This window comes from Pollicipes pollicipes, unplaced genomic scaffold (genome assembly GCF_011947565.3).
Source record: "Pollicipes pollicipes isolate AB1234 unplaced genomic scaffold, Ppol_2.1 Scaffold_4002;HRSCAF=4701_pilon_pilon_pilon, whole genome shotgun sequence".
In the NCBI taxonomy this organism is placed as follows: domain Eukaryota; kingdom Metazoa; phylum Arthropoda; class Thecostraca; order Pollicipedomorpha; family Pollicipedidae; genus Pollicipes; species Pollicipes pollicipes.
The window spans coordinates 18,573,998-18,600,326 of NW_023596420.1; the positions used below are offsets into that span (position 1 = coordinate 18,573,998).

The 26,329-nt window shown below is 55.1% G+C and overlaps 1 protein-coding gene across 1 annotated transcript; it reads left to right on the top strand.

Annotated features, from left to right (window-relative positions):
• Positions 1-435: 435 nt before the first annotated feature.
• Positions 436-25,190, top strand: LOC119093722 (uncharacterized). Its single transcript, XM_037216726.1, has 6 exons — positions 436-727; positions 12,637-12,866; positions 17,205-17,340; positions 17,644-17,777; positions 23,404-23,644; positions 24,513-25,190. Exons 1-6 carry the CDS (start codon positions 682-684, stop codon positions 24,584-24,586), a joined length of 861 nt encoding a protein of 286 aa, XP_037072621.1. The 5' UTR covers positions 436-681; the 3' UTR covers positions 24,587-25,190.
• Positions 25,191-26,329: the final 1,139 nt, after the last annotated feature.

A 26,329-nucleotide genomic window follows, 5' to 3' on the forward strand; every position in this document is an offset into this window, starting at 1 on the left:
TGATAACGGACAAGGGATTTGCTGTCGATACAATGTTCATTGAGGGGCAAGAGGTGGGAATAATCATGAAATCTATGCCATATATCTTGAAAGGGTGCTCTGCCTTTCTGTTGTACAACTCAGTTCGTACAGTAATGCCGAAGAAAACGCATTCTACGCAACACGAACCTTCTACGCAGCGCCTGAAGTAGGATTGGAGAACAGGTCCGGCGACGATCGAGGCTCGGGTGGAGAACAGGTCCGGCGACGATCGAGGCTCGGGTGGAGAACAGGTGCGGTTTCACGGCCACGCTCCGGCCCGGTCCAAACCGCAGCGGCGTCACCTCCAGCCGCGTCCACCTTGGCCTGTCGAACGCCGCCCTGAGAGACGGCAGGTGGGGATCGATGGCAGCTCGCCGCTGTCCGCGCGCTCAGTCCTCGTGCCGCCGCGGCGCCCGTCGGTCGCCGAGGCCGACGCTGCCTGCAGGTCCGGCGACGCTCGGATGGTGCGCCGCGGGGCGGGGCCGAGCCCGGCGTGGGAGACGCAGGCGAACGCACCGGGTGGACTGCTGCGCCGGACGGGGCCGGCCGGCCACCGCTCTGGTGTCGGCTCGAGGTTGGCGGTGCTGGCGGGCTCACCCGAGCGGCGCCCGCGCTGAAGAGCTCGCCGGCTGACGTCGCACAACGGAGCGGCACGCGACAATGCACGCCATCGGTGTGCTGGTATTCTGCACGTGCCTGTTTCTGGGTAAGTGCGGCCTGATATGGCCTCACTGCACATTCAGAGTGGCGTGGAAGGCATCGGTGGGCGTGCACGGTCCGTTATGTGGTCGTTTCGGCGAACGGACTGTTAAAGAAGTCATCACCTCACTCAGCTGCCGTTTTAAAACAATGAGCTTCGCGACTATCGAGGTTACACCGGGCTGGAACAGGCCCATCCGGCACATTCCGCGTCAGGCGTGGCGTTCCGGTCTTGACTCTGACCGTTTTACGTGCGATGTTCATTTGAAAAGCACACGGGAGGTTACAATGTTTGTGAGCCCGGCGTCCGGAAAAGTAACGTAAAGCGCTTGATCATATTAGTCTCGTTGCATGCTCAATAACAATTGACCCAGGCTTCTTTCCGACATATCTGTACATTTATTATGATATTTTATGCAGCGCAATATTGTGGTTAGAACTGACGGTGAACTTCTGAAGTACGGTGATAATCGGCACTGACACCTTTTGGGACGAATCCAGGGCACAATCCATGACGAGATCCTCCGAAGATATTGGTCACGCAGTTCACCTACAAAAATGAGGGTGGATGTTTTTGCAATTTTTGTGTTAAATCTTAAAGTTATTTCCCTTTCTGGGGCATCCGTAAGCCAAGTATGCTTCGAGACGAAAGGAAAAACCGAACGCACGCATCCCAGTTCGGGTGCAATACAAAGTAAAGGAGCCTTCTCTAGAGGACGAGATAGTCCGTTCTCCAACGCCATGCTGGTTACAGCAGGTTGATTGCATTTTTTCTTCCCCAATCACCAGCGTGCGCTCCCAGTGTTGTTTGTCACGGAGGGCCTGCGGTATTGCGGTAATACCATCCGGCGGTAATCCATGCGCCGTATAAGGCTTACAACAAGCACGCCACTGAGAAAACAAATTGCGTTGGTCACGAACGGCTGTCATTGACTACTGTTGTTATGGAAAGGCTTTAACAAAAGACGCATGCCAGTAAAACGCCCGCATATACAGGTGAATGTGCACCGTATATACTACACACATGCTGAATGTGCTGAATGTGCTTGCATCAACCCGTTAGAAATCAGTCAATGTCTCGGAATTGTGGCTCTCCTCAGTTAAGCTACGTACAAATACAACACAATCAACGAATTTGGTATGCCTGAAAAGTCCGTAAAGCTTCTCATGGACGATTCCTATTGCGCGTAGCAAAGATGTGCTTAAATGAACGTGGAACTAGGATACTACTGTGTAGAGTTATACCAATGAGCCACACCAACGCCACACAGTTGTGATAAAAAGTTGCGATAACTACTCACAATAACTGCCAACGAGGAGAGAGCTGCTCAGCTGCTCTGCACTTTTTGTCCGAAGGAACTGAGATCATTGAGTTACGGCGTCAAAATATCGTCAGAGAGATTACCAATTACACATAAGTATCAAGAAGATCAGGAAATTCGGCCAAATCGCGAAGCTGATTGGCCAGATTGTGAACTAGACAAGAAAGTTATAGATAATACGAGTGACCTATTTTGTGAGCTCCGATGTTCATCGCTCAATTCGGGTTTACAGAGGGCTCTTGTTATGCACCAAAACATAATAAACAAGTTTTTAAATATTTGCCACAGACACGGACAGGCAATCTCGCAGCTTCACCACAACGAATTTTAAAAGAAGGCGTCTGGATTGGAACCTTAAACCGGATGTCTGTTGTGTCATATTAGAGATTACTGAGTCAAAGGAAGATTCCTGTGTTTTTACAAATTGTCCTAAACGACCTGTTTTTGCACCACACAATTAGCCATGTTTTGTTTAACGTTAAACGTGTTGGAAATTAGCAAATAAAATCCCAACTTCGCAGCCAACAGTGTGACTAACAACCAGATAAGGCTGCATCCCCTCCCCTCTCCCCCATGATGGGGAAGTAGTGCATGAATGGTCGATCACTTCCCGCTCGACGTTTTGAAGGCCGACATGTATCATAAACGAAGTCACTGGCCGAGCGAGCTTTCCTTGAACAAGGATCATAGCATTTTCAGCTTGAGTGGTTCGGCTAGACCCTACGTGCCAGCGCCTATCTTTCTAAACATTTATCGCGTTCTCATGTAGCCTTCAGCAACAATAAGCGCAGCCCATAAAAAGCTGTGTCTTATGCTGCTTACATACAAACTGTTTCATTTGGACCCAGAACTTGCCCAGAGTGAACAAAATATAGCTTTCTCCGTTTGATTAGCACGACCACCGTAACAACACTAGCAGAGCCACATCAATAAAAAAGGCTGAGATCAGACCAAGATCTGGTCCTTCCGGAATCACAGGGATACAAGGCGAAGCCTGTTTAATGGACGGCATAACAGATAATGTAACTGCGAAAGTTTGGATCAATCTGAGCGATCCACCGCGCGCGCCCGAGCGCGAACCACGGACTCGTCCGTTTTCGGGGTGCGATCAAGGGCTTCAGGTCCCGGCGCACAGGGCACAAAAACACGTGAAACCAGCTGCACAATGGCAGCGGACGCGCTGTCTGCAAGTCATTGAGCGGAATGATGCCTTTGCGATGCATAGGTCCGCCAGTAGCCGACCGGTAAGCAGTTGATGCTGCCTTTGTTGAAGGCGGTCACGAATGTGGTACACTGTGGTTGTGGTCTAAACCGGGAGAGGTCGTGCCATGCGGAGCATACAGACGCGTCGCCCGTCTCACTGTGACCGATTTCGATCCAAAACGTCCGTCTCACCGTCACCTATATCGATCCAAGACGTCCAGCTCAACATGACCGATATCGATCCAAAACGTCCAGCCCGGCATGACCGATATCGATCCAAGACACGCAGCTCACCAGATCGATACAGGTCAGCCATAGACTTCGGGTTCTCAAGGCCATGTGGCCCTTGAACTTGGTGTTGGCATTATCTGCGTGACGGTACAAATAACGTGCATTATTTTTTAAATCTCGCTGGTCTTGGCCCGTCCCCCTTTCGGCCAGTGGGGTAAGCGGAAAGGAATATATATATATATATATATATATATATATATATATATATAAATCTCTCTCTCTCTCTCTCTCTCTCTCTCTCTCTCTCTCTCTCTCTCTCTCTCTCTCTCTCTCTCTCTCTCCTCTCTCTCTCTCTCTCTCTCTCTCTCTCTCTCTCTCTCTCTCTCTCTCTCTCTCTCTCTCTCTCTCTCTCTCTCTCTCTCTCTCTCTCTCTCTCTCTCTCTCTCTCTCTCTCTCTATCTCTCTCTCTCTCTCTCTCTCTCTCTCTCTCTCTCCCTCTCTCCCTGTTCTCGCAGACCAGAAGGTCAATGTTCCAGATTGTGGGTACCGAAACGTGAGCGCATGACATAATGTCGACGCCCACTACAACTTTGCGGGTGCCGAGGAACTCACATAGAGATGACTGACGTGATGACCTAGTGATGACTTGTTATGTAGCAAGCGTTTCAGTCATCCAAGATCATGTTCCTGTGAACCTGTGACGTGCGAGTGATATTTCTCTCGCATGTGTATGGTGACGAGCCCATATTTGCACCACTAGCTTTATCACGTGTAAGTACAGAAATGGGCACATAAATGTAATAGCACACATGTCAATGTAAAAGCATGCGCACATGAGTACAAGAGGGGAAGCTTAAAATGTGAGTGATGCGACGCGCCTCCCGGCTGCCTTTTCAGTTCTTTGACCTGACGTGGAGATAGTAGATATGAATGCAGGGTAAAAGATCGCATACAGAATAACAATTTGAACAAGGTTGCGCGCAAAAGATAGTGAGACCAAATATTATCTGGGGCAAATGAGATTGCGGAATATCGCACACAAATGATCGTATGCAAAATATCATAAGCGTAACACAGTGCGGGTTAAGGGTGATCAGGAAAGGTTCATCGACAGCTTTCACATTGCAAACGATCGTAGGAAAGACTCAAGCGCTGAATATGTTAGGCAAGCTACCCTGTGGGATGCAAATCTTCGGTATAAATGTCGCATTGAAAATAATAGAGAGGAAATGGTAAACAAGATGAAAGGTAAAACACGTAAGCTAAATAAAGATAGTACAGCGCGCAAATCATCATTGACAAATGTTGTAATCATGTGGTGAAAATCTACCATCGCAAATATGGGAAAGGGTTTAAAAGGACAGGGGTAATAAGCGTACCTGCACTGAGCGGAACCAGTATGCCTGCTTGAGATTGTAGCGGACAGCGGCAGCAGTGGAAGTTATTACAAACTGGTTGCGGAAGTTCGAGACCTTAGTCCCCTTCCCCTTCCTCATTCAACCTTGCAAACAGCGACCGAAATCTGAGAGGCGCCATTGACACTGACTGATACTGTATGTTGTATGTTGTGTGTGTCATGGACCGCCGTCGAGCCCGACTCGTGGGGGTTATCCAACAAATCCAGTACCTAGCGCCATGATAGTCCACTGTCCGAGGCTACCAGTCCATGTCCAGAAAACCGGATTCCGCCACTGGGAAGGCTTCTCCGTAGCAGAAGCATTTGGTATGAAGTCCAATGTTTGGCTCCAGGTGCACTTCAGGCTGGCACTGACATTCAGCTCGACGTCCGTATGGCAACGCCTCCGCAGTTGCGCCGCCGGACCTGTCGTCGTTTGCAGGTCCAACGATAGCTACAAGTTGTGCTGTCGTTTTCGACGTTGTGCCTGAGAAACGTAGCCGCCCAAGGGACCGTTATGCCGTACGAACGTTTGCGACTACTTAATCGTGCACGATTCTTGTCCCTCACGATCTTTTGGCACAATGTTTTGTCCACGCACGGTCAGTATCCGTTACGATTTTTATCCTGCACTATTCTCATTTCCATGATTTTTCACCTCGCAACCTCAATCCATGTACTCCTCCATACGATCTTTTACTTTTGTGATCGTCCCATGCCAAACATTGTCATACAATCTTAAGATCACCGCCCTTCGCCATGCTATTTTTTCCCGGTTACCGGCAGGGCTTCCGTTCCAATCCTTCTAGAGTGGTGGGGGTGACGAAGGGCGAAGAAACACGTCGATGTCACTAGCGTTGCTTCCTCTCTGCGAACTTTGCCAGCACAATGGACAAAGACCTGGCACGCAGACAATGATACGTAGAACCCGATTCAACAGCTCCAGGACGAACTTCAGTGGTCAAATTTGGGATTAACCTCAGTGCAAAAATAATCAGAAGGCAATACAAACTGCCCTTCAGTCGTTCAGGTTGCGTGCTTCTATTTCCGAAGCAATTACTACTTGCGTGCGCCGAAAATCTTGACAAATGGGTGCGCGCTCGGAACTGTGTACGGTAGCCGCTGTCGGGCACGCGGCGTGGCCGGCGCCGCTTACCTGGTCTGGCCACAGGCGTCAGTCAGGCCGGCGCTCGGGACTGCGCCCGGTAGCCGCTGTCGGGCACGTGGTGTGGCCGGCGCCGCTTACCCGGTCTGGCCACAGACGTCAGTTAGGCCGGCGCTCGGAGCTGCACCCGTGGCCGCTGTCGGGCACGTGGTGTGGCCGGCGCCGCTTACCCGGTCTGGCCACAGACGTCAGTTAGGCCGGCGCTCGGAGCTGCACCTCGTGGCCGCTGTCGGGCACGTGGTGTGGCCGGCGCCGCTTACCCGGTCTGGCCACAGACGTCAGTTAAGCCGGCGCTCGGAGCTGCACCCCGTGGCCGCTGTCGGGCACGTGGTGTGGCCGGCGCCGCTCACCTGGTCTGGCCGCAGGCGTCAGTTAGGCCGGCGCTCGGAGCTGCACCCGGTGGCCGCTGTCGGACACGCGGTTGTGGCCGGCGCGCTACACGGTATGGCCGCAGCGTGAGTTAGGCCGGCGCTCGGAGCTGCACCCGGTGGCCGCTGTCGGACACGCGGTGCGGCCGGCGCCGCTCACCCGGTCTGGCCGCACGCGTCAGTTAGGCCGGCGCTCGGAACTGCACCCCGTTGCCGCTGTCGGGCACACGGTGTGGCCGGCGCCGCTCACCCGGTCTGGCCGCACGCGTCAGTTGGGCCGGCGCTCGGAGCTGCACCCGGTGGCCGCTGTCGGACACGCGGTGCGGCCGCAGCGCTTGCCTTGCCCGGTCACAGACGTCGGTCGGGCCGGCCGCTTACTCAGCGGGCGGCGGCCGGGGCCGCGCGACCGCCGTGCGTGCCCCGCCGGCATACGTTACGAGCGAGCCCCGCCCCGCTCACGTGCGGTCGCACGGCAGGGGCGTTACCACGGGCGGCGTCAGCGGCCGGGAGACGGGTGGGGGGGGGGGGGGATGGCGGGTGGAGTTTGCTTCGAGGCTGCAACTCGACAAATTGCCTCAAGATGGACGAGTGGAAGTTACGCATGGAAAGTCAGCTCGAGGCGAGTGGCAACGTGCCACGCCTGCTGTAACACCAACGTGTTTTGTCGCTCCAGTAGTGCGTCAGCCCCGGCTATTACTTCTATAGCGGGTAATGTCCCACAAGGCTGGACGAAACTCCCTGTGACCCATATTCTATTAGAGCCGTCAGACCTCAGCAAACGGCATTCCTAATAGCGATTCCGGCACGTGAATCAAGGCTGGCCGCTGGACCCATGTGACTCATGTCCGCTTTTAGCCGGACGTAGAGTCGCGATCACCCCTTGGGCCGGGGGGGGGGGGGGCGGTACATCGACGTGCCCCAGGGGCATGCCGTGGGGTTCGACTGCGTGGGACCCCGCATCAATGTGAAGCCGGGTGTGTAGCTGGGACTATATGTCGCCGTTGATGTGAGGTGAGAACTAACGGCCAAACGTTGTGTAAGGTGAGAACTGACGACGGGACACTATGTGAGGTGAGAACTACGGTGGGACGCTATGTGAGGTGAGAGCTGACGGCGGGACACTATGTGAGGTGAGAGCTACAGCGGGACGCTATGTGAGGTGAGAGCTACAGCGGGACGCTGTGCAAGGTGAGAACTGACGGCGGGACGCTATGTGAGGTGAGAACTGACGGCGGGATGCCGTGTGAGGTGGGGACTAACGGCGGGATGCCGTGTGAGGTGGGGACTAACGGCGGGATGCTGCTGTGAGCCAAGCTTTGACCGGAGCCATGGGACGCTGTGCAAGGCATATCCAGCGTCGCGTTTAAGGAAAGGCCAAGTACTTTGGAGTTGGCTCTAAATTTGGCGCCAATAAGAAAAAACAAGCAAAAAAAAAGCAAAATTATGCAGTTCCACCGCCTTGGGGGCGACCGTGACCCCTTTGGTTGTCCGTTAGATCACCGACGTCATGTTGGTGGAAACTGCTGGTGGCACGTCGTGTGGGCCGGGGCAGCCCAGGGAGGACGCCGCGTGTGGCCGTGCTGCCACGGGGCGCCGCGCCCGTCCAGAGCACCGGTGGGCGGCTCTCCTTCGGCCACGTGTGGCGCTCCTAAATGTTTAAGCACAGCCACGGCACGGCGGCGAAGCGAGACGGATGGCGCGGCGGGCTGGGCTGACCTTCCTGGTGAATCTCCTGCACCGGCTGGGCTCTCTCCGAAGGCGGCTTCCCACAGCCTGCAGCACAATTAAATGGCTCACTTGTAATGGTAGATAACGTGGGGCTTTTTATGCTCAGGTGACATCAGGCTTCAAGTGGTTGGTTTCAAGCGGTATATATATATATATATATATATATATATATATATATATATATATATATATATACACACATACATATATATCGCTACGGGGTGCACCTTGTCATGACGCCCTGACAGTCATGATTACCGATTGTACGTTTCTGCCTCTTTCTCTAAGTGGCGTGCTCGCTGCAAATAAACCCTTTGTCAGCGGTCGGTGCCACGTGCTGCCCTGCCCGTCGGTGCCGCGTGCTGACCCGCCTGCCGGTGCCGCGTGGTTGTCGGTGCCGCGTGCTGACCCGCCTGTGGCGGCCGGTTGGTCAGTCGGTACCGCGTCCTGACCCGCCTGTGGCGGCCGGTCGGTCAGTCGATGCCGCGTGCTGAGCCGCCTGTAGCGGCCGGTCGGTCAGTCGATGCCGCGTGCTGAGCCGCCTGTGGCGGCCGGCCGGTCAGTCGGTCGGTTCCGCGTGCTGACCCGCCTGTGGCGGCCGGTCGGTCAGTCGGTCGGTTCCGCGTGCTGACCCGCCTGTGGCGGCCGGTTGATCAGTCGGTACCGCGTCCTGACCCGCCTGTGGCGGCCGGTCGGTCAGTCGGTACCGCGTCCTGACCCGCCTGTGGCGGCCGGTCGGTCAGTCGATGCCGCGTGCTGAGCCGCCTGTAGCGGCCGGTCGGTCAGCCGGTCGGGGACGAGGCGCCGTGCAATTTGCCGTTCGTTTTTACGACAGCGATTGCGGCGGCATGCACTGTCGGGGTGGTCGGGGCCGGCCTGGGCCCACACGGGCGGGGACGACACTAAGAGGTGCTGCCGAGAGACGTGGCTTGCTTGAAGGCGCCCTGCGATGGGACGTGGGACGCCGGGAGATTGGAGCTCCGCTGAAGGGGCTGGCGACCTTCAGGTATCGCCGATGGCATCTCAGAGACGCGAGAAGACACCGCGGGAGGACTTTGTTTGAACTTTAAGACTGGCGACCTTCAGGTATCGCCGATGGCATATGAGACGCGAAAAGACACCGCGGGAGGACTTTGTTTGAACTTGAAGACGCTCCTGGCGGTAAGTGGGAAGCCTGGGGCGTTGTTGGCGTGAAGGCGACCGGAGGCTGGTTATGGGTGTGGAAAACCCTGAAGCCAGGCATGGGCTGTGAGGCCGGATTGCTGGGAACACAGCAACTGGGTTGTTATCGCTGAAGGCCACTGCCGATGGGTGTGGGCTCAATTACAAACAGCGAATGACTTCGGATGCGAGGACATGTGGTCAGCAATTTTACTCAAAACTGAACTGAGACAAATTTTGACCGTGGCTATATGCTGGCGTTTACGTGGTACTTTATATTATCCTCAGTTCGCTTCAGACTGCCCTGCACAGCCCGGATATTTTAGCCGGCCCTCATAATACATGTTATTCTTCGCCAGTAGGCCACCCATTGTCGTGATCCTCGCAACGCACTGCACGCGCAAGGTTTACGACACGCATGAATGCCGTGACGTACGAAATCTGAACGGTACATATGCGCGAGACGATTTTCACACACAAGCCAAATGGCCAAGCACATGTGCGGTTAGCGCAGGCAACACTCGCGGAGGCCGCCATTGTTATCTTTCATAAGGGTGCCAGCCTGATCCCCGCGGTCCCAGTAACATTCGTACTTGTTCTCCGTGCTCATGGCATCGTCCGTCACTGTCGCACAACTCATGCGGGACATTGCCGGGCGCATAAAGCTAGTTATTGCTGTGGAAACGAAATATGTACCGTGCCTGTGCCTGTATTGATTGTCCATGTGCAGCCAACCACACAGTCAAGGCTGCCACACACATCGCGTGGAGCAAACAACGTTATTTTTCTTGATGCGTTGCTAGTCCGTGATTGATTGCTTATATCAATACTTCACTGATGGTTGTCCCGTATGATTCATCTTACGTACCTCGGACGTATATGGCACGTTTCGGTATTGCAGGAAGTGAAGCTTCTGAGCGAAGTTAGTTAATAGGAGCGTCATTAAGTGGGACCGCTCGCCAGGCATCAGACATGAATTATTCACGTTGGGTGCAGAAGTTTGCGCTGTGGTTGCTAATTGCTGTTTATCCGGAAATGAAACTTGCCTATATTTTTTTCATTATTGGTAAAAGAACGGCGACAAGGCGAAAAGCGAAGGGGACACATCCACAGACTATCCACAAGAGCGGCGTGCTTTTAGGTAGGAGCCCAGGCAGCACCGTGTATTTATGAGACCAAGAAATTTGTCGGTAATAATTAGACACATATCTTCAGCGTGCTACTCAAATCTCACCAACGCACAACAAGTTCCTCGCTGAGGCATCGCACCCTGCAGTGTGATGCACCTGGAACTGTGAAAGTCGCCTGGAGGGCATCCCTCGGAAGGCCGATTGCAGATCTGCTGTCCGTTAGCGCTTCGAACGCACGGAATCGCACCGCCTCGTAAGGCGGATTGTGGCTCTGCTGTCCGTTAGCGCTTCGATCGCACGGAATCGCACCGCCTCGTAAGGCGGATTGTGGCTCTGCTGTCCGTTAGCGCTTCGAGCGCATGGAACCCGGTGCATCGCCTAGTAGTGCGGATGTGCTCTGCGTCCGTTAGCGCTTCGAGCGCATGGAATCGCACCGCCTCGTAAGGCGGATTGTGGCTCTGCTGTCCGTTAGCGCTTCGAGCGCACGGAATCGCACCGCCTCGTAAGGCGGATTGTGGCTCTGCTGTCCGTTAGCGCTTCGAGCGCATGGAATCGCATCGCCTTGTAAGGCGGATTGTGGCTCTGCTGTCCGTTAGCGCTTCGAGCGCATGGAACCGCATCGCCTCGTAAGGCGGATTGTGGCTCTGCTGTCCGTTAGCGCTTCGAGCGCATGGAATCGCACCGCCTCGTAAGGCGGATTGTGGCTCCGCTGTCCGTTAGCGCTTCGAGCGCATGGAATCGCACCGCCTCGTCGGCAAAGTTCGGTCCGGCCCCGATCGGCCTCTGCGCCCGCTTGGGACGTTATGAGACAGACGGCAGTCGTGCCCTTTGGACGACTCGCCGCCGGACGTCAGCTGTCAGGGCAGGACAGAGAGGAGGGGGAGAGCGGGTGCCAATGGGACGGCCGTATATTTTTGGAGATCCTCTGGCACCGGCAATCATTTGACTTAAGCAGGCGATATTCTAGGAATTTGAATCCAATCTGAATGGACTTAGCAATATTTGGCCTTTTATCATTCCATTATAAAGCCCATCGGACCGATTTAAAAGAATAAGTGTGGTAATGATAAATGGTCGAATGTGGGGCGCCTCGCTGAGTCACCCAACACCACCGAGCACGTATGGCTGCAGAAGGAGCCACATGATCACGACCCAGGTCAGGAGAAACATCTGGTCAAGGAATAAGCTCTCCATGGCATTCGCTGTACCCACGGAGCAGTGCTCTGTTTCATTACACACCGCTGGACTTCCTCACTACCCTGGAACCCAAGTTCGCTGCCGAGAGCGGTGAGCGATGGCGGCCTGCAACGTGGCGCGGCGTCTCACCCGTGGCCATCTTCACACGGCGACGCTGCTGCACCACCAACGCTGTGTCCTCGCTATACGTTCGACCCACGGCCCGGCCCCCGGGGCAAACCTTGATTTCCGCCCGCGGCGCTCTGTGCGCCGGCCCCGGCCGATCCTATCCGACCGCCTGTCGCTCTGGAGCATAGCAACGCTGACGGGCGCCGGACGCGACGCAGTGCGGCGAGCGCGCCGCAGCGAAGCCGACGTAACGCGACGCGGCGCAATGGACAAGGCGCAGCGAATGTGGCGCGGCGTGGCAGACTTGGCGCGACGTGGCGGATGGAGCGCGCTGCGATGGAAGCGCCGACTGATCGATGGCGGCGGACTCGGGTCACGGCGCGGCCAGATGGTCACTGTCCGGCCTGACCGGTCACGACCCGGCCTGACCGGTCACGGCCTGACCGGTCACGACCCGGCCTGGCCGGTCACGGCCCAGCCTGACCGGTCACGGCTCGGTGCGCCACCGCCTTAGGTCGTATCGTCAGCTGACGGGCCTCGAATAGATGTGCTTGGAGGTTTTTGTATGTCAAATCCACGGTCATGGCTGGAAAGGTTAACAGATCCGGAAGCTCGGCTGCTCTCGAAGGCAATTTTTGGCATCATTTGAAGCCAAGCTCCGAAGATTCGACGCGAAATATCTCAAACTCTCAGCTCCTTCCGTCTTTGTGGATTTCTGTATGCCACCTGCCATCCCCCCCCCCCCCCCACACACACACCGGTACCACTTCCCAGCTACGATATTTGATGCATGCTATCCAAACGACATTGAAGCTGAGTGCTTAGCTGAAGCAGACCTGCATCTCGTGGACCGCATCCCCTGTCGCATGGCCAGCCGCTGACGTCTCGGCCATCCATCTGTCGACAGCGCCTGCCGCCGTCAGCCTGTGGGAGACGGACAGCCTACGGGTACGCCTGCGCCTGCCGCCGCTGGTGCAGCAGGGCGAGGCAGTGAACGTGACGTGCGAGTACCGCCTGCCGCCGTCTGCCCAGCTCTACTCGGTCCAGTGGTACAAGGAGGGCGAGGAGTTCTACCGCTACATGCCCGGCACTAAGCAGCGCAAGCAGACGTTCGTCGTCGCCGGCATGGACGTGGATGTGAGTGAACTTACGAAGGGGCCGAGGGTGGCTGATTCAGATGCTCCCCCCCCCCCCCGGGCGTAACCAACGCGTAGCATTAGCGCTGGGGTCTTGCGCGTAAAGTAACGAAATCTTTGGTTTTGTTTGGTCTACTGGGGACAATTGTTCTGTCGGGCATCAATGGCCAGTTCAGATAAGTGCCCTGCATGTCTTTGGCCCAGCATTTTCTTTTTACTCATATGCATTGGAGGTACTCAGAGGACTCTTAAGGGGCCTCAAGTCAGCCTTGGAGGAGGGGAGGCTCAGCCCTCCTGAAAATACATAAAGTGAGGCCCCGACGCACATGGGACCCTCTTCGGGGCGCAGGTGACCGAGGGTGGCCAAAAGTGCCAGGATGCCAGAGTGACTGCCAAATGCCAGGAGGCCGTCGGCCCATCAATCGATCATGCACGCAGTCTGCCCCAGATGGACAAATAATAAGCTGCGAGAAATTCATTACTTCGAACGCAGTTGTAGACGGGGAGCGCGCGACACTGCTTTGGCGAGACAGTGGGCTCCTCTCAATACGGACACGGGTGAGAGTGGCCATGGATTTTGCCGCAACAAATCTCCTCAGCTGTGTGGCGTGGATGGCCCTTGGTCTCTAAGCCACAGGTCAGTGGCTTGTAAAAACTTGCAGAATGACGGTGGCGGGCTCCAAATTGGTTTATATCTGAATCTCTTATATTACATTCATACAAAATACGCAGGGTAGAGTGGCACACTTGGAATAGGAGGCGAGACAGAAATATCGACATCTGCTTTTTTTTAGTGATGTCTCGAAAGGGTTGACTTTGATTTCTATCTGCATTTTAAACAGCTGTTTCTCAATAAAAAATTGGCAAATCGCCGCCGGTCGGTGATGTGCCGTCCACATTTTTGCTGTTTCCGTGATTGGATAACGCATAATTTGCTATTGATATCATTTTGGCACATAGATCCGGCGTTAACATTAGGCACTCACCCACAGTAGTTCCGTCCCCCATGCGCAATGAGTTCTTGCCATGCTGTTTTACGACGACGACTGACTGAATTTCTGTCGGTGAGGCGAGGCGAACAGATATGGCTGCATTAATTCAAACACAAGGATCGGCTGCTTTCCAGGACCGATTCTTGTGGGATGAAATGAAGTACCAAAGGACGGCCAGTACGGGATGTTCTAAACAGATGTCATTCTGCCACTAATTTTCAATCGTCGCCTCGTTGACGCCGTTGGCGGGTGCACGATACATTCCTGAGCTCGGTTGCGCTTACATGTTAGCCTCGACGTCCCCCGGTCACGCGCTGCGTCGCAGAGTGCGCCGCGGAAAGGGACGGCTTCTATCGAACCATAGTCCTGACGCATCCGGCCCTTGACACCAGTGGCGGTCGGCTGCTGGCGGCAAGAGGCCCCATCTCGAAAAGAGGCAATCTGCTGTGAGGAGGAAGCGAAACTTGCCCTGTTTAAGGATATTATTTTCATTTGTTGCCCCTCCGCTGCCTCACTCACACCACCCTTCGCCGCCCGCTCCTCACATTGCCCCGTTTTAACTCTCGTCGCGCCCCGCCGTGCAGGTGGGGCAGACCGGGAGGGGCGCGACGGCTGAAGGAAAGCTACACCACTGCGGGGAAGGCTGATCGAGAACTGACTTTATTTTGTGTTCTATGATGTGCGTCGATTGTCCGCATACCTAAGCATATGACGCAAATAGTCGGATTTTTCACGTCCGTAATTTGCTGCTTTAAATGCATGGAAAGGTGCCCAGATTGCCCTATCTCCCCTATGATGTATTCTTGTCGTCACGACATTGATTAGAGAGCGCTGCAATTGATGTGATATGCGGTGGGTACGACGTTTTTATCACCAACTGAAACACTTAACAGCCAGACTGATGTGTTAACAGTGTTTTACCGGCCGCCAGCGTCGGCTATTCAGCTTACCAGCGCAGTTAGGGGCTCTGCAGTCCGCTACTGTGAGCCGGGCCCAAGCTATTTCAAATGTGGCTTAATGTGCTGCACCAATCACACGAGTAAACAAAACCAGAACCCGCCACCATGGCTGTGCGGGCAACGGCTAGAAGAGCATGTTTGTGAAGCCCGACTCCTGCTGGTTTATTCTCCAGCGTCCGTCAAGTGCAAGCGTAAATCATCGCCTCCCGGAACGCTCGGCAGCCTGCAGATTTAGAGCTGGCCGGCGGAGAGACTAACAGCTCCACGGCTGGTTCTAAACTTCCGTCGTGTGCCAGGACTGTCAGTCGGGTTTTTTCCGGACGCCGTCGGCTACATGCAGCCAGCAATTCATCGATGATTAAACAAAAATGGCGCGGCGCTGCGTTATTGATGAGATGCTATTAATAAAGTGTGCAGTCGTGTTGAATCAGAGCACGTGAATGGTTTTGGATGCAGATCATAAAAGAATCGAGCGAAATGGTGGAGTAAACATCAAATTGTCAAATTATAGCGATTCGCAGCTTGGAACACAAAACTAGCTCGTATTGGCTCAGATTCAGCAAACTTTAGGCGAGAGTGGCGTTATCACAAACGTTCCCAAGTTTATCTTATCACGTCTCCAAACAAAATCGCAAATATTAGTACTTTTGGCCCGAACGTAGCATCGCTCCTTTCGTTTTAAACTGGGGCTCCGGTACTTTTCACTGCACTGCTCAATACTGCAAGGTGTCTAGCACGCCTGAGCGGCCCGTACAGGGCGCGCAGGGCTGAAGCCGCAGCACCATCGGTCTGATCACGCCCAATCATGTTCACATATACCACGTTCTGCCAAATGCTGTGGAGAAAGCATGCCTAAGCGTCGGCGTCAACCCAGCAGAACTCTTCCAGCATCGTCTTCAAGCCGAGTACCGGCCGCGTGCTGAACGCCTACCAAATCCGACATCTGTGAGAAGCGTCGGCTCTCGATCGAAGCCGTGTGTGTCCGTCGGGTGCCGGTGACATGTGACACGTCACGGCCCGGCGTCCGTCGGGCGCCGGTGACATGTGACACGTCACGGTCCGGCGTCCGTCGGGCGCCGGTGACATGTGACACGTCACGGTCCGGCGTCCGTTGGGTGCCGGTGACATGTGACACGTCACGGTCCGGCGTCCGTCGGGCGCCGGTGACATGTGACACGTCACGGTCCGGCGTCCGTCGGGCGCCGGTGACATGTGACACGTCACGGTCCGGCGTCCGTCGGGTGCCGGTGACATGTGACACGTCACGGTCCGGCGTCCGTCGGGTGCCGGTGACATGTGACACGTCACGGTCCGGCGTCCGTCGGGCGCCGGTGACATGTGACACGTCACGGTCCGGCGTCCGTCGGGCGCCGGTGACATGTGACACGTCACGGTCCGGCGTCCGTCGGGCGCCGGTGACATGTGACACGCCACGGTCCTGCTTGCACACCGTGTATTGCTGCTGTGGCAGCGGCCATCTGCTCGGTAATGGTGCCCCCTCCCCCCCCCCCCCCCCTGCGGCCGGTTGCTGGCGCGCAGTTGCAGCGGCGCTCGAAATAAAGTCGAATAAGCCGAGCAAAGTGGAAACTGCCTTGAATGCCTACTCCAAGCAGGCGCTCCGTACTCCTGTCCTTCGCCTTCCACGACGAATTGCTACTCGCTCTTCAGGCGCGAGGAGCCTCCAGGGGCTGGCCTGGAGAATGCCACGGAGCGATTTGCCCAGCTTGTTCCGAAGTAATGACCCTTCACCGTTGGTACACAAGTGTTCCCTTCGAGGCGGGCGCGAGTTCCCACAAATCGCGGGCCAACGGCAGCTCCCTTCCGTCCATTTCAGTAGGAGCACCTGCAACATTTGGGGATCCCGATAGACATATGGAGGCCAAATCTCGCCGTAAGTTCTGACATGTGGATGAATGGCCACCACCGCATGGCCTGGACGAGGGCTTTAAAGGCCCAGAGACCTGTGTTTACTTGGACTGAATAGAGCCTGGTACCAGAGAACTTTCTGAGTTGGTCTGTCGGCGTTCGCCACACAGTTCGTGAAAGTGTCAAAGCCGAAGTTCTCGCTTTACATTCACTGCTGACGAGTGGACCTGGGGCACCATTGGTCCTGGCGAATGATTATACTGAAATGCGTGCACCGCATTTGAGTTGCGGGCTGCTGCGTTGGAGGGGAACCTGGAGAAATGTCGCGACGTCTCTGAGGGTGTCAGCCCCACCTTGGGCAACGCTGCCAGTATTAGCTCAAGTATCCGCCTACTGGAAATTAGCTTTAACAAATGCTTGACATGTGAAGTGCAGCGTGAAGGTCCCTTGATTCAGAACTAATCCAGTTCGTTTTCGGTGAAAACTACAGACCGGTAGTGACACGTCTGTTGGCGCCGTCAGGTAGCAGCCTCGGATGCTCACACGGTACGGCTTCGCTCCGTATATCTGGCGACCTCAGGCCAGTTTCGCTGTGAGGTCTCGCTGGAGGCGCCGTCCTTCGACACCTACTACGACTACGGAGATATGATCGTGGTCGGTAAGTAGCGCGATATACTGCGGAAAGGAACTCTACGCGGGGCCTCAAACGTACTGTTCGTTCTGCCTCGACATGTTTGTCTAACTTGTGGTCTTCCTGTCGTGATGTGTCACTCTCTCCTCCCCTCCCGGTTTTCATGACAACGCAGGCTTTATCAGGATTACACAGCGCCGCCTTCCGCTCCCTCCGCCCCTTCACTTGGCATGTCAATGTCTCACCGGCCTGACCGATGCCATTGTCTCGCCGGCCTGACCGATGTCGTTGAGCCGGCGTCTGGTGACGCCGACCGTGTTCCGCCGCCAGTGCGGCCACGGCTGGGGCCGCAGCTCCACGGCCTGCGGCCCAGCTACCAGGTGGGGGAGCGCCTGCGGCTCAACTGCACCCTGGCCGGCTCCAAACCAGCCGCAGCGCTCAACTGGTACATCAACGACGAGAAGGTACGTGCCTGCACTTCCCCAACCGGTGCATGCGGGCGTCAACGATGATGATTGTGCTTGTGGACGTTCTCAACTGGAATATCAGCTAGGAGAAGATGCGTACGTGACCCACATCGCCTGGGTGCCAGTGAGGAAAGCGCACGCATGTGCAATACGGCTCTTTCCAATACCGCACAGACATCTGCAAGGGAGAGCACGTACTTCGTAGTTGTTCTCAAAATGTACATTACCGGGTACCATGTCTTTTCAGATGCTTGTTTTGTTTGAGGTTTTCGACATCAAAGCACGCATATCTAACCGCGGGCCCCGTCGCGCCTAGTATCCTCTCCCGTCTTGGCCTATCTTGCCGGGGCGTTACGGCCGTCAGGCTCTATTAAAATCATTTAGAAGCTGTCCCGGCAGGAAATGTCACCTGCTGTAAGTGGCCTGAAGCAGAACGACTGGAAATGATGATGTGAGCTCGAGGCTGCTGCGGGCTTGACCGGGTTAACTACCACGTATCATCATGTTTTCCTCCTATTAAACCAAAACGCAGTAAATGACTTCGAGTACCATGTCGCATGGACCTATCCTAATCAGGCGAATAGAACAATGGACACACAATACCAAATATGTTGCCAAACAAGCGCGAGCAATGAGCGGTACGCGTGTGATACGTGGAAACAATGAAGCAACAGTTTGAGGAACATAGAACTCCGCCATGCTGTTCCCTGTGGTCGGCTGGTGAACGTTCTGAACAGTCTGCTCTCTGGTCACCCTCATCCGATGCCCGCTGGATCCTTGTGATAACGTTCTCCCCGACAGTAGCTCTCATTAGCTCCGCTGTCGAATGACTCCATTCGAGGATCGCGCGAACGGGCAGGGTGGGCCATAAATGCCTGGGGCATGACCTTCAGACGTTGACCGACATATTGACCATCCCCCGCCCGCTGTCAGCGCTCGATGACCATCCCCCGCCCGCTGTCAGCGCTCGATGACCATCCCCCACCCGCTGTCAGCGCTCGATGACCATCCCCCGCCCGCTGTCAGCGCTCGATGACCATCCCCCGCCCGCTGTCAGCGTTCGATGACCATCCTCCGCCCGCTGTCAGCGCTCGATGACCATCCCCCGCCGCTGTCAGCGCTCGACGACCATCCCCCGCCCGCTGTCAGCGCTGGATCACCAGCGCCGATCCGCCAGCAGCACTCGATGATCAGGTCTCCCGCCGTCAGCGCTCGATGATTGACACCTGCCCGTTCTCAGCGCCCTATGACCAGCCCCCGCCCGCTGTCAGAGCTTGATGACCAGCCCCCGCCACTCGTCAGCGCTCGATGACCAGCCCTCGCCCGCCATCAGCGCTCGATGACAAGCCCCCGCCAGTTGTCAACGCTCAATGACCAGCCCCCGCCCGCTGTCAGCGCTTGATGACCAGCCCCGGCGCGTCATCAGCGCTCGTGGACGGTGCTTACTGATAATTTCTCTATAGTCTACATGCCATGGGTTCCGTGCTGTCCTTTTGACCTATGGCTGGCGGCCCAAGGCTGACGCCTGTTAACTGGAACGATATTTGTCACTTATCTCGACAAGTTGTTGAACTGCAGTGGTCACAGAATCAACGGCTTGCACCCAATTCAAAGGTCTTTTTAGACAATAATAGTCGTCGCTTTGTCTGTATCGCTAAACGAAAGCTATGAGGATTACGAGGAGGGATCGGTACATTATATGTCGGTGATCAATACTTGCCGGGCGCAGTTATGCATGCCATAAATTTGATTGATAGGGTCAATTTAATTGGTTCTGACTTCTTTAGTTAAACAACCATGACGTTGCATGCCAAAGTAGACAGTTAAATGCTGTTGTCCGTCATATGCTTCACTGCGCAGAACAGCGATAGTGTGCTTTGACAAACTGACGTGGAAACAGTGATGAAAAACATTTTAACAGCTACAGAAATGATCCCACGAAAAACACGTGCCAATGTAGCTGACCCAGCCATGACATGAGTCAGGAAATGTATAAATATCTGCGGAGGAGAGTTATAATTTGGCCGCACTCGTACGCCATTTGACTGATCATCAAAATGCACCCAACTAACCGCGAATTTGTCACATCCATGACACATTGTGTTGTAGTGCTCGTGGATTCTCTGGTGGAATTATTCGCATTCGCTTTGGTTGACAGCCTCGATTTTGTCCCACAACTTGCAACTTAATTCATATTACGGCTAACTTATTGTTCCCACTGCTGCGACTTCGATAAAAATGCGATTGCAATGCTCTATCACTGTTTAATTTTTGTCTTTACAGTGGTAGCGGAACCACTTGGGATTTCAAAATATCTTCCAGGCAATTCAGCACGTATAATACAATGCGAATCTTAACTTATCATGTTTTCCAACGAATAGTTCCGGGAATGCCACCGCAGGAAAAGGGATATGCTTTTAGCCCCTTAGGCGGCTGCAGATGATGAAACATCCCAGACTGTGTTTAACCAACACGTGTGTTGGTCATGACATGACATGAGATTTCTTATGGCTGTTGGTGTACTCTTAAGCGGAAAAGACCGCCGAATACAACACGGCTTATTTGCTTAGCAAACATGCTCCTCAATGCATCATTGTTTTATTACGTTATCTTACCCTGCGCAACATTGAATGAGAGCAGCTTGACGGCTGTTATAGGTGAAAATCGTGCCTGCCAGAAAAAGTCTGCACATTTTTGCAGGCATGTGGCTCAAAAACTAGACGGTTTAGGTCTTAAGAAGAGCAGGCCTGTAAACTGCACCGAATGATCTTCAAGATGACTGTCAAGTCAAAGTCTCATGCAAATTTGGGGAGCACTCCTTTTAATGTAATGTGAGTAAGGTTGTTTTCAAAATCTGCAATTCACTGTTGGCCTGTACACTTTAGCTGTACACTGTTTAAAGTTACTAACCTGCGGCTTCATTTTCAAAACCTTTCAGCTCAAGAATGCGCAAAAAAATCCTCCGCGAGAAATTTTTGCCTCCGCGCGCACCAGATCTTTTCGGTAGATGGTTCTGAAGGTGTAAAGTAGATGTAGCATAAACGTCACCAACGGTTCTCATCTTGCTTAGCGTCATGGCGTCAAAAAATTCGATACAACGGGCAACTCCCTAGGTTGAATTGGATACACGTTATCTAGGTATATACGCATGCGGCGAAATTGTAAACAAACAAGATACATACGCTTGCGGTAAAACTGTAAGCAGCCGTACGGTGCGTCCTAATTGATAAAGGCAAAATGATCCGCAAGCACCGCACGGCGCGGTGCGTCGCAGAGTTGGCCTCTCAACGTGGCGCCGCAGAGGTGACCCCTCGGCGTAGCGCCGCAGAGGTGACCCCTCGGCGTGATGCCGCAGAGGCGACCCCTCGGCGTGGTGTCGCAGAGGCGACCCCTCGGCGTGGCGTCGCAGAGGTGACCCCTTGGCGTGGCGCCGCAGAGGTGACCCCTCGGCGTGGTGTCGCAGAGGCGACCCCTCGGCGTGGCGTCGCAGAGGTGACCCCTTGGCGTGGTGCCGCAGAGCGTCGCAGAGGTGACCCCCCGGCGTGGTGCCACAGAGGTAACCCCTCGACGTGATGCCGCAGAGGTGACCCCTCGGCGTGGTGCCGCAGAGGTGACCCCTCGGCGTGGCGTCGCAGAGGTGACCCCTCGGCGTGGCGTCGCAGAGGTGACCCCTCGGCGTGGTGCCGCAGAGGTGACCCCTCGGCGTGGCGTCGCAGAGGTAACCCCTCGGCGTGGTGTCGCAGAGGTGACCCCTCGGCGTGGTGTCGCAGAGGTGGCCCTTCGGCGCGGCGTCGCAGAGGTAACCCCTCGGCGTGGTGCCGCAAAGGTGACCCTTGTGACCTCTCGGCGCGGCGTCGCAGAGGTGACCGCTGTGACCCCTTGGCGTGACGTCGCTCTGCGGTGAGCTCAGCTTGCAGGGCTCGCCGTGGTTCTCAGGCAGCCGGCGCTGTGGAGAGGGGTCGCGCCGCCCCTGTCAGCAGGTGCGATGGTGCCCGGGCTGGAGCGGTGCTGCGGCGGGCGCCGCCCCTGTCAGCAGGTGCGATGGTGCCCGGGCTGGAGCGGTGCTGCGGCGGGCGCCGCCCCTGTCAGCAGGTGCGGTGGTGCCCGGGCTGGAGCGGTGCTGCGGCGGGCGCCGCCCCTGTCAGCAGGTGCGGTGGTGCCCGGGCTGGAGCGGTGCTGCGGCGGATTTCCATCGCCTTGGAGTGGCGAGAGCAGGCTCACGCCCAGACTGTCGCGAGAAGGCATTGTTGGACGAGAGGTGCTCGGGTCCAAACGACCGATCACCGCTTTATTCGGCGGGGCCTGATGCCACTACAAAAGATCGTCTGTGACGTCAAACTGACCATCTAGTGTTGCAAGCTGCAATAAAGGCCACGAGTGCACGAGTGGGATCAGGCTCTGGAAGGATTCCGCCTGAAGATGTGCAGCGAACGCTGTCTACAACACTCGGACACAACGTAAGAGGTGTTCGTTGTGTGATCATATACTGATGTGAAGAGTTTCTCCCAGCCAACCGGAGCACCGATAGCTGCTGATACATCGAAAGAACGCTATGGGGTTTGGAACTATGGAACTATGGAACGCACAGATGACCTTAGCGACCTTTGGTAAGCCAGCGGCTCGAACGCAGAGGACTTCTCATAAGTGGGCATTGCCGCCTCTGATGGGAGAGTCGAACTTCGAATTATTTCTGGCAAGTGGTTAGGTTTTCAATTTATTTAGGCATTGAATGACACCATGGGTGACGGGTAACGATTTATCTATGAGCGCATGACCATGCTTTTCGGTATGCCAATCCTTAGGACAGCACTTTTTTCTGAGGATTATCATAAACTAAATGTGGTCCGCGGACCCCGTATAGAAACCGTGGAATCCCTTCCCGATGGCATAGTTTGGCTTGAAAACATTTAGACCGAATCCTTTAATTTCAGCACTATGAGGATTGGCCATGGTTTTGCGGTTGCTAGTATGATTGATCACGGACAGGGAAACAATAAATCGCTTCGAAAATTTAAATCAGGTCAGAGATTGAAGAAACTAAGCATACCATGATTTATACAATTTGCATGCACCGATTTGCATAAATGCTAATCGATGAAGAAGCCATGCCTCCGAACAGGTTTGCCGTTGCATCACTTTGAACTTTTTGCGTGCCAGAACTTTGAGATTTCCCTTTGCCTAAGCATGACCGAAGAAAGTATCATGATGAGAGCCCACACCTTGTACATAATGTCGAGGGCGTTGGTACATTAGATGAAGCTTTCGCTTGTGCTCCGCCGCGCGACAGCCCTTAGCAAAGAACTGCACTACGTTTCGGAGATGTGACCCACTTTAAAAGCCCTGAACCCATGCGGTGCCGGGCCGGTGTGTTTCGTCCGCCGGGGCAACACTTCACCTGCGCCGCGACGTCGGGTGCCACTGAGGAGTTATCTTACGTCCAGCCATCAGTGCCATGGTAAGCAAGCTCCTGACCAACACCCTAATGTACACAGCTGTGACCTTGCCCGCGCACGTCACCACTCCGCCATTGAGACAACTCGCTGTAGCCGGCCGCTGCGATAACACCCGGCGGTGGCGCGGCGGCGGCAGCCTCGCTGACGCCGCGTTCCGCCGACGCCGCCAGGTACCGCCGGCACACCTGGTCGAGCACGCGCCGGTGCGGGGCAGTGACGGCCTGGAGACAGTGACGCTCGGCCTGGACGCGCCCGTCACCAGCCAGCACGTGCACGGCGGCCAGGTCAAGGTCAACTGCACGGCCGCCGTGGCCAGCGCGTACTGGGAGAGCCGGATCGCTGCCGTGCCCGTGGAGGCGGCGCAGAAACTGTCGCTGCTAGAGAGCAGGGACCTGCTAAACGGCGTTGCAGGTGAGCGGTAGGGACACCCAGTGCGGACATGTTTGACCTGCGGAGACTTCCGGAGGGACCACTAAATGACTAGGGATTCGGACACGCTTGACGCGCAGAGACTTCCGGAGGGACCGCTAAATGACCAGGGATTCAGACATGCTTGACACGCAGAGACTCCTGGAGGGACCACTAAATGACCAGGGATATGCTTGACAGCGGCGCGGGTAAGGGACAAGGGCGTATTCAGTAGGGCCGTTGGTCGGTAGGGACAGGGATGAGAGAGAGGGTACCCGATTCACAAAAAGTGCTTTCGAGAGAGGAGGTTGAGTATGACGTCCACTGCAAAAAGGTAGCCCGTCATCGGACAGGCTTGCCAGCAATCCAGCGGATGTGCCAAGTAACACTGCAACGCTTGATAACGGACATGGCCCAATCTGCTGTCTTGGAGCTTGCTGAGACTTTGCATCGCGGGGAGCAGGTGACAACTGGATCGATCCGTGAGCAGCATGGATTGGTAGAATATAAAAACTTATAACGCCGAGGTGTGAGCTCAAGACTAGCCACATACGCATTCATTCATTTTTGGTGCGCCTCCGCTCACCTTTCGGCAAGTTGTCGCAGATTATCGTGCGAGCAAGCCTTCTCAGAACGCGGACGTTGTTCTTGTTCGACGAGCGTCTGTCGTGAGCAGTTCTCGCTCAATCGGTGGATCGGCCCGTTTCCCACATTGGACGCATAGTCACACACGCTGTGTCGGTACGTCTAATGGAAACGTCACCGGCCATCGGATCGCTCGGCCGCCGATCTCTACGGCAGCTGCACTAACTGCCGCGCTGTGCAACCATGCGCTGCCTGACAACCGGCCCGCCTCGCCCGCCTGCTTCAGGTGCGCTACCAGTGACGTCATCGCCGCTGGGCGTCACGTCAGCGCTCGTCGGGCTCTGCCTGATCGCGAGGTGAGACTTCTACCAGCCGTGAGCGTCTCCCAGTGAGTGGGATCGTGTGTCGGACACGCGGGCCGGCCGCCGGACGCCGCCCCACAGCGCGGTGACGTGACCCCAGCGTGACGTCATCGCCACCATCTCCGACCAGGCCGAGACGCGATGTCGCGAGCTCAGCCCCAGCACCCGACGCGCTGGCCGGCGGGCCGGCGGCGAACGTCCCTGACGTGGCGACGGACGGCTGACCCCGGTCATCTGAGCGCGTGCGGTGTCCCCCGAGACTCTCCGCGCGAGAGGGACGCGCGGGCGGCGGCAGGGTGACGTCTCTTCCGGCCTCGCTGCCGGGCGCTGTGCGTGACCTGCCTCCGGACGCTGACCAGCCGAGCAGATCACACTGGAGTCTGCTGAGCAGTGGGAGAGAGCCCTGGACCCGGCTCCAGCGCACCGCTTCCGTGTCTAGTCGTGCGTGCTGTACCCGTCCTGACGCGCCGCCGAACGAGTGGCGCGTGGCGGCGGCGCGAGGCCCACTCTGGATGGCTGCTGTTGTGACCCTGATGATGCGCTGTCTCTCGATTAGATTACGAGGCGCCGGTTATGTCAAAATAAATTTCAAGCGTCTGCCCCACCGTGTGTGGAACCGCGATTCAACCACAAACCCGGTTTGAAAGTGTTGCTAGTGGTGTCGGAATATTATAACGACAAACATGAGTAGGTAACTGAGAGAAATACACAGGGTTTGACGCGCGAACAAACACCTCTCACTATGTCATGTAACATTGGACCAGCCGCACTTGTCCTCAATTTTCATTTACGCGATTTAAATAAATTCGGATGCAAAACTTTTCGAAACGAAATCACGAGCCGAATTGAAGTGACTTCTGAGGAAAGGGTTAAAATATAACAACTATTGAGGCACTTCTGTTCTTGTTAATTTGAGTTCAGCTTCAATTCACGAAAAAAAGGGAACAAATCAAAAACCAAATCCCCTTGACGCAAATCAACACGCGGACAACTTACATTTCAATAAACTCATGTTGATTAACTGTGCCAAACAACATGTGACTATCTCAATGGCCACAAGAAGTGGTTTCTAGAGTCATTTGTAAGCGGTACTTTGGAGTACTGCTCACAATAACAACGTACAATGAAGGCAAAACAAAACTGTCGATGTCACCTTGTCAATGGACAAGTACAGGGTTGTTTGGCGTACAGGGACAGCTGGCATGTGCATTATTCCTAGATACAAGTAAAAATAGAACAAGTAGGGAAAATCTGGGCACAACTATCCCTCAGGGAAGCGGGCACCCCGTGGTTCCGCTCTTGACAGTCAACCCCATCTTAGTTCAGTCACTATGAACAGTAGCTCCATTAACGCCCTCTCAAGTGAGCCATGACAGGGTTTTCTGGCAGCCGCCATGTGGCCGCAGCCTGTTGTGCTTCTTTCTGAAGGTGCGAGTTACAATCGCTGTGTTAGTTAAATGTCATTTCATACCATGACCATGAGCACATTTGGGCAGGATGCTTCGTCATATGCTTTGAAAACATGCTGAAATACTTATGCCAAATATTGTACAGTTGGGACGCTTGGTCACACGCTCATCATCTCATCACGCTCTTTTCACCGCCCGTGCGCGTGTCACAGAGCGGGCAGGATAAACCGAACACTTGGGCCTCGGTGGACACTTCCGACGCCCACTTGGCCCCATTTGCTGTGTTCGTATTTTTGATTAAGGTTATATAATTTTACTGCAGTTAATATTGT

Coding starts and splice junctions, on each gene's coding strand:
- LOC119093722 (XM_037216726.1), top strand. CDS start 682: ATGCACGCCATCGGTGTGCTGGTATTCTGCACGTGCCTGTTTCTGG. Junction 17,778..23,403: donor GGTACATCAACGACGAGAAG/GTACGTGCCTGC, acceptor CGACGCCGCCAG/GTACCGCCGGCACACCTGGT. Junction 23,645..24,512: donor CCTGCTAAACGGCGTTGCAG/GTGAGCGGTAGG, acceptor CGCCTGCTTCAG/GTGCGCTACCAGTGACGTCA.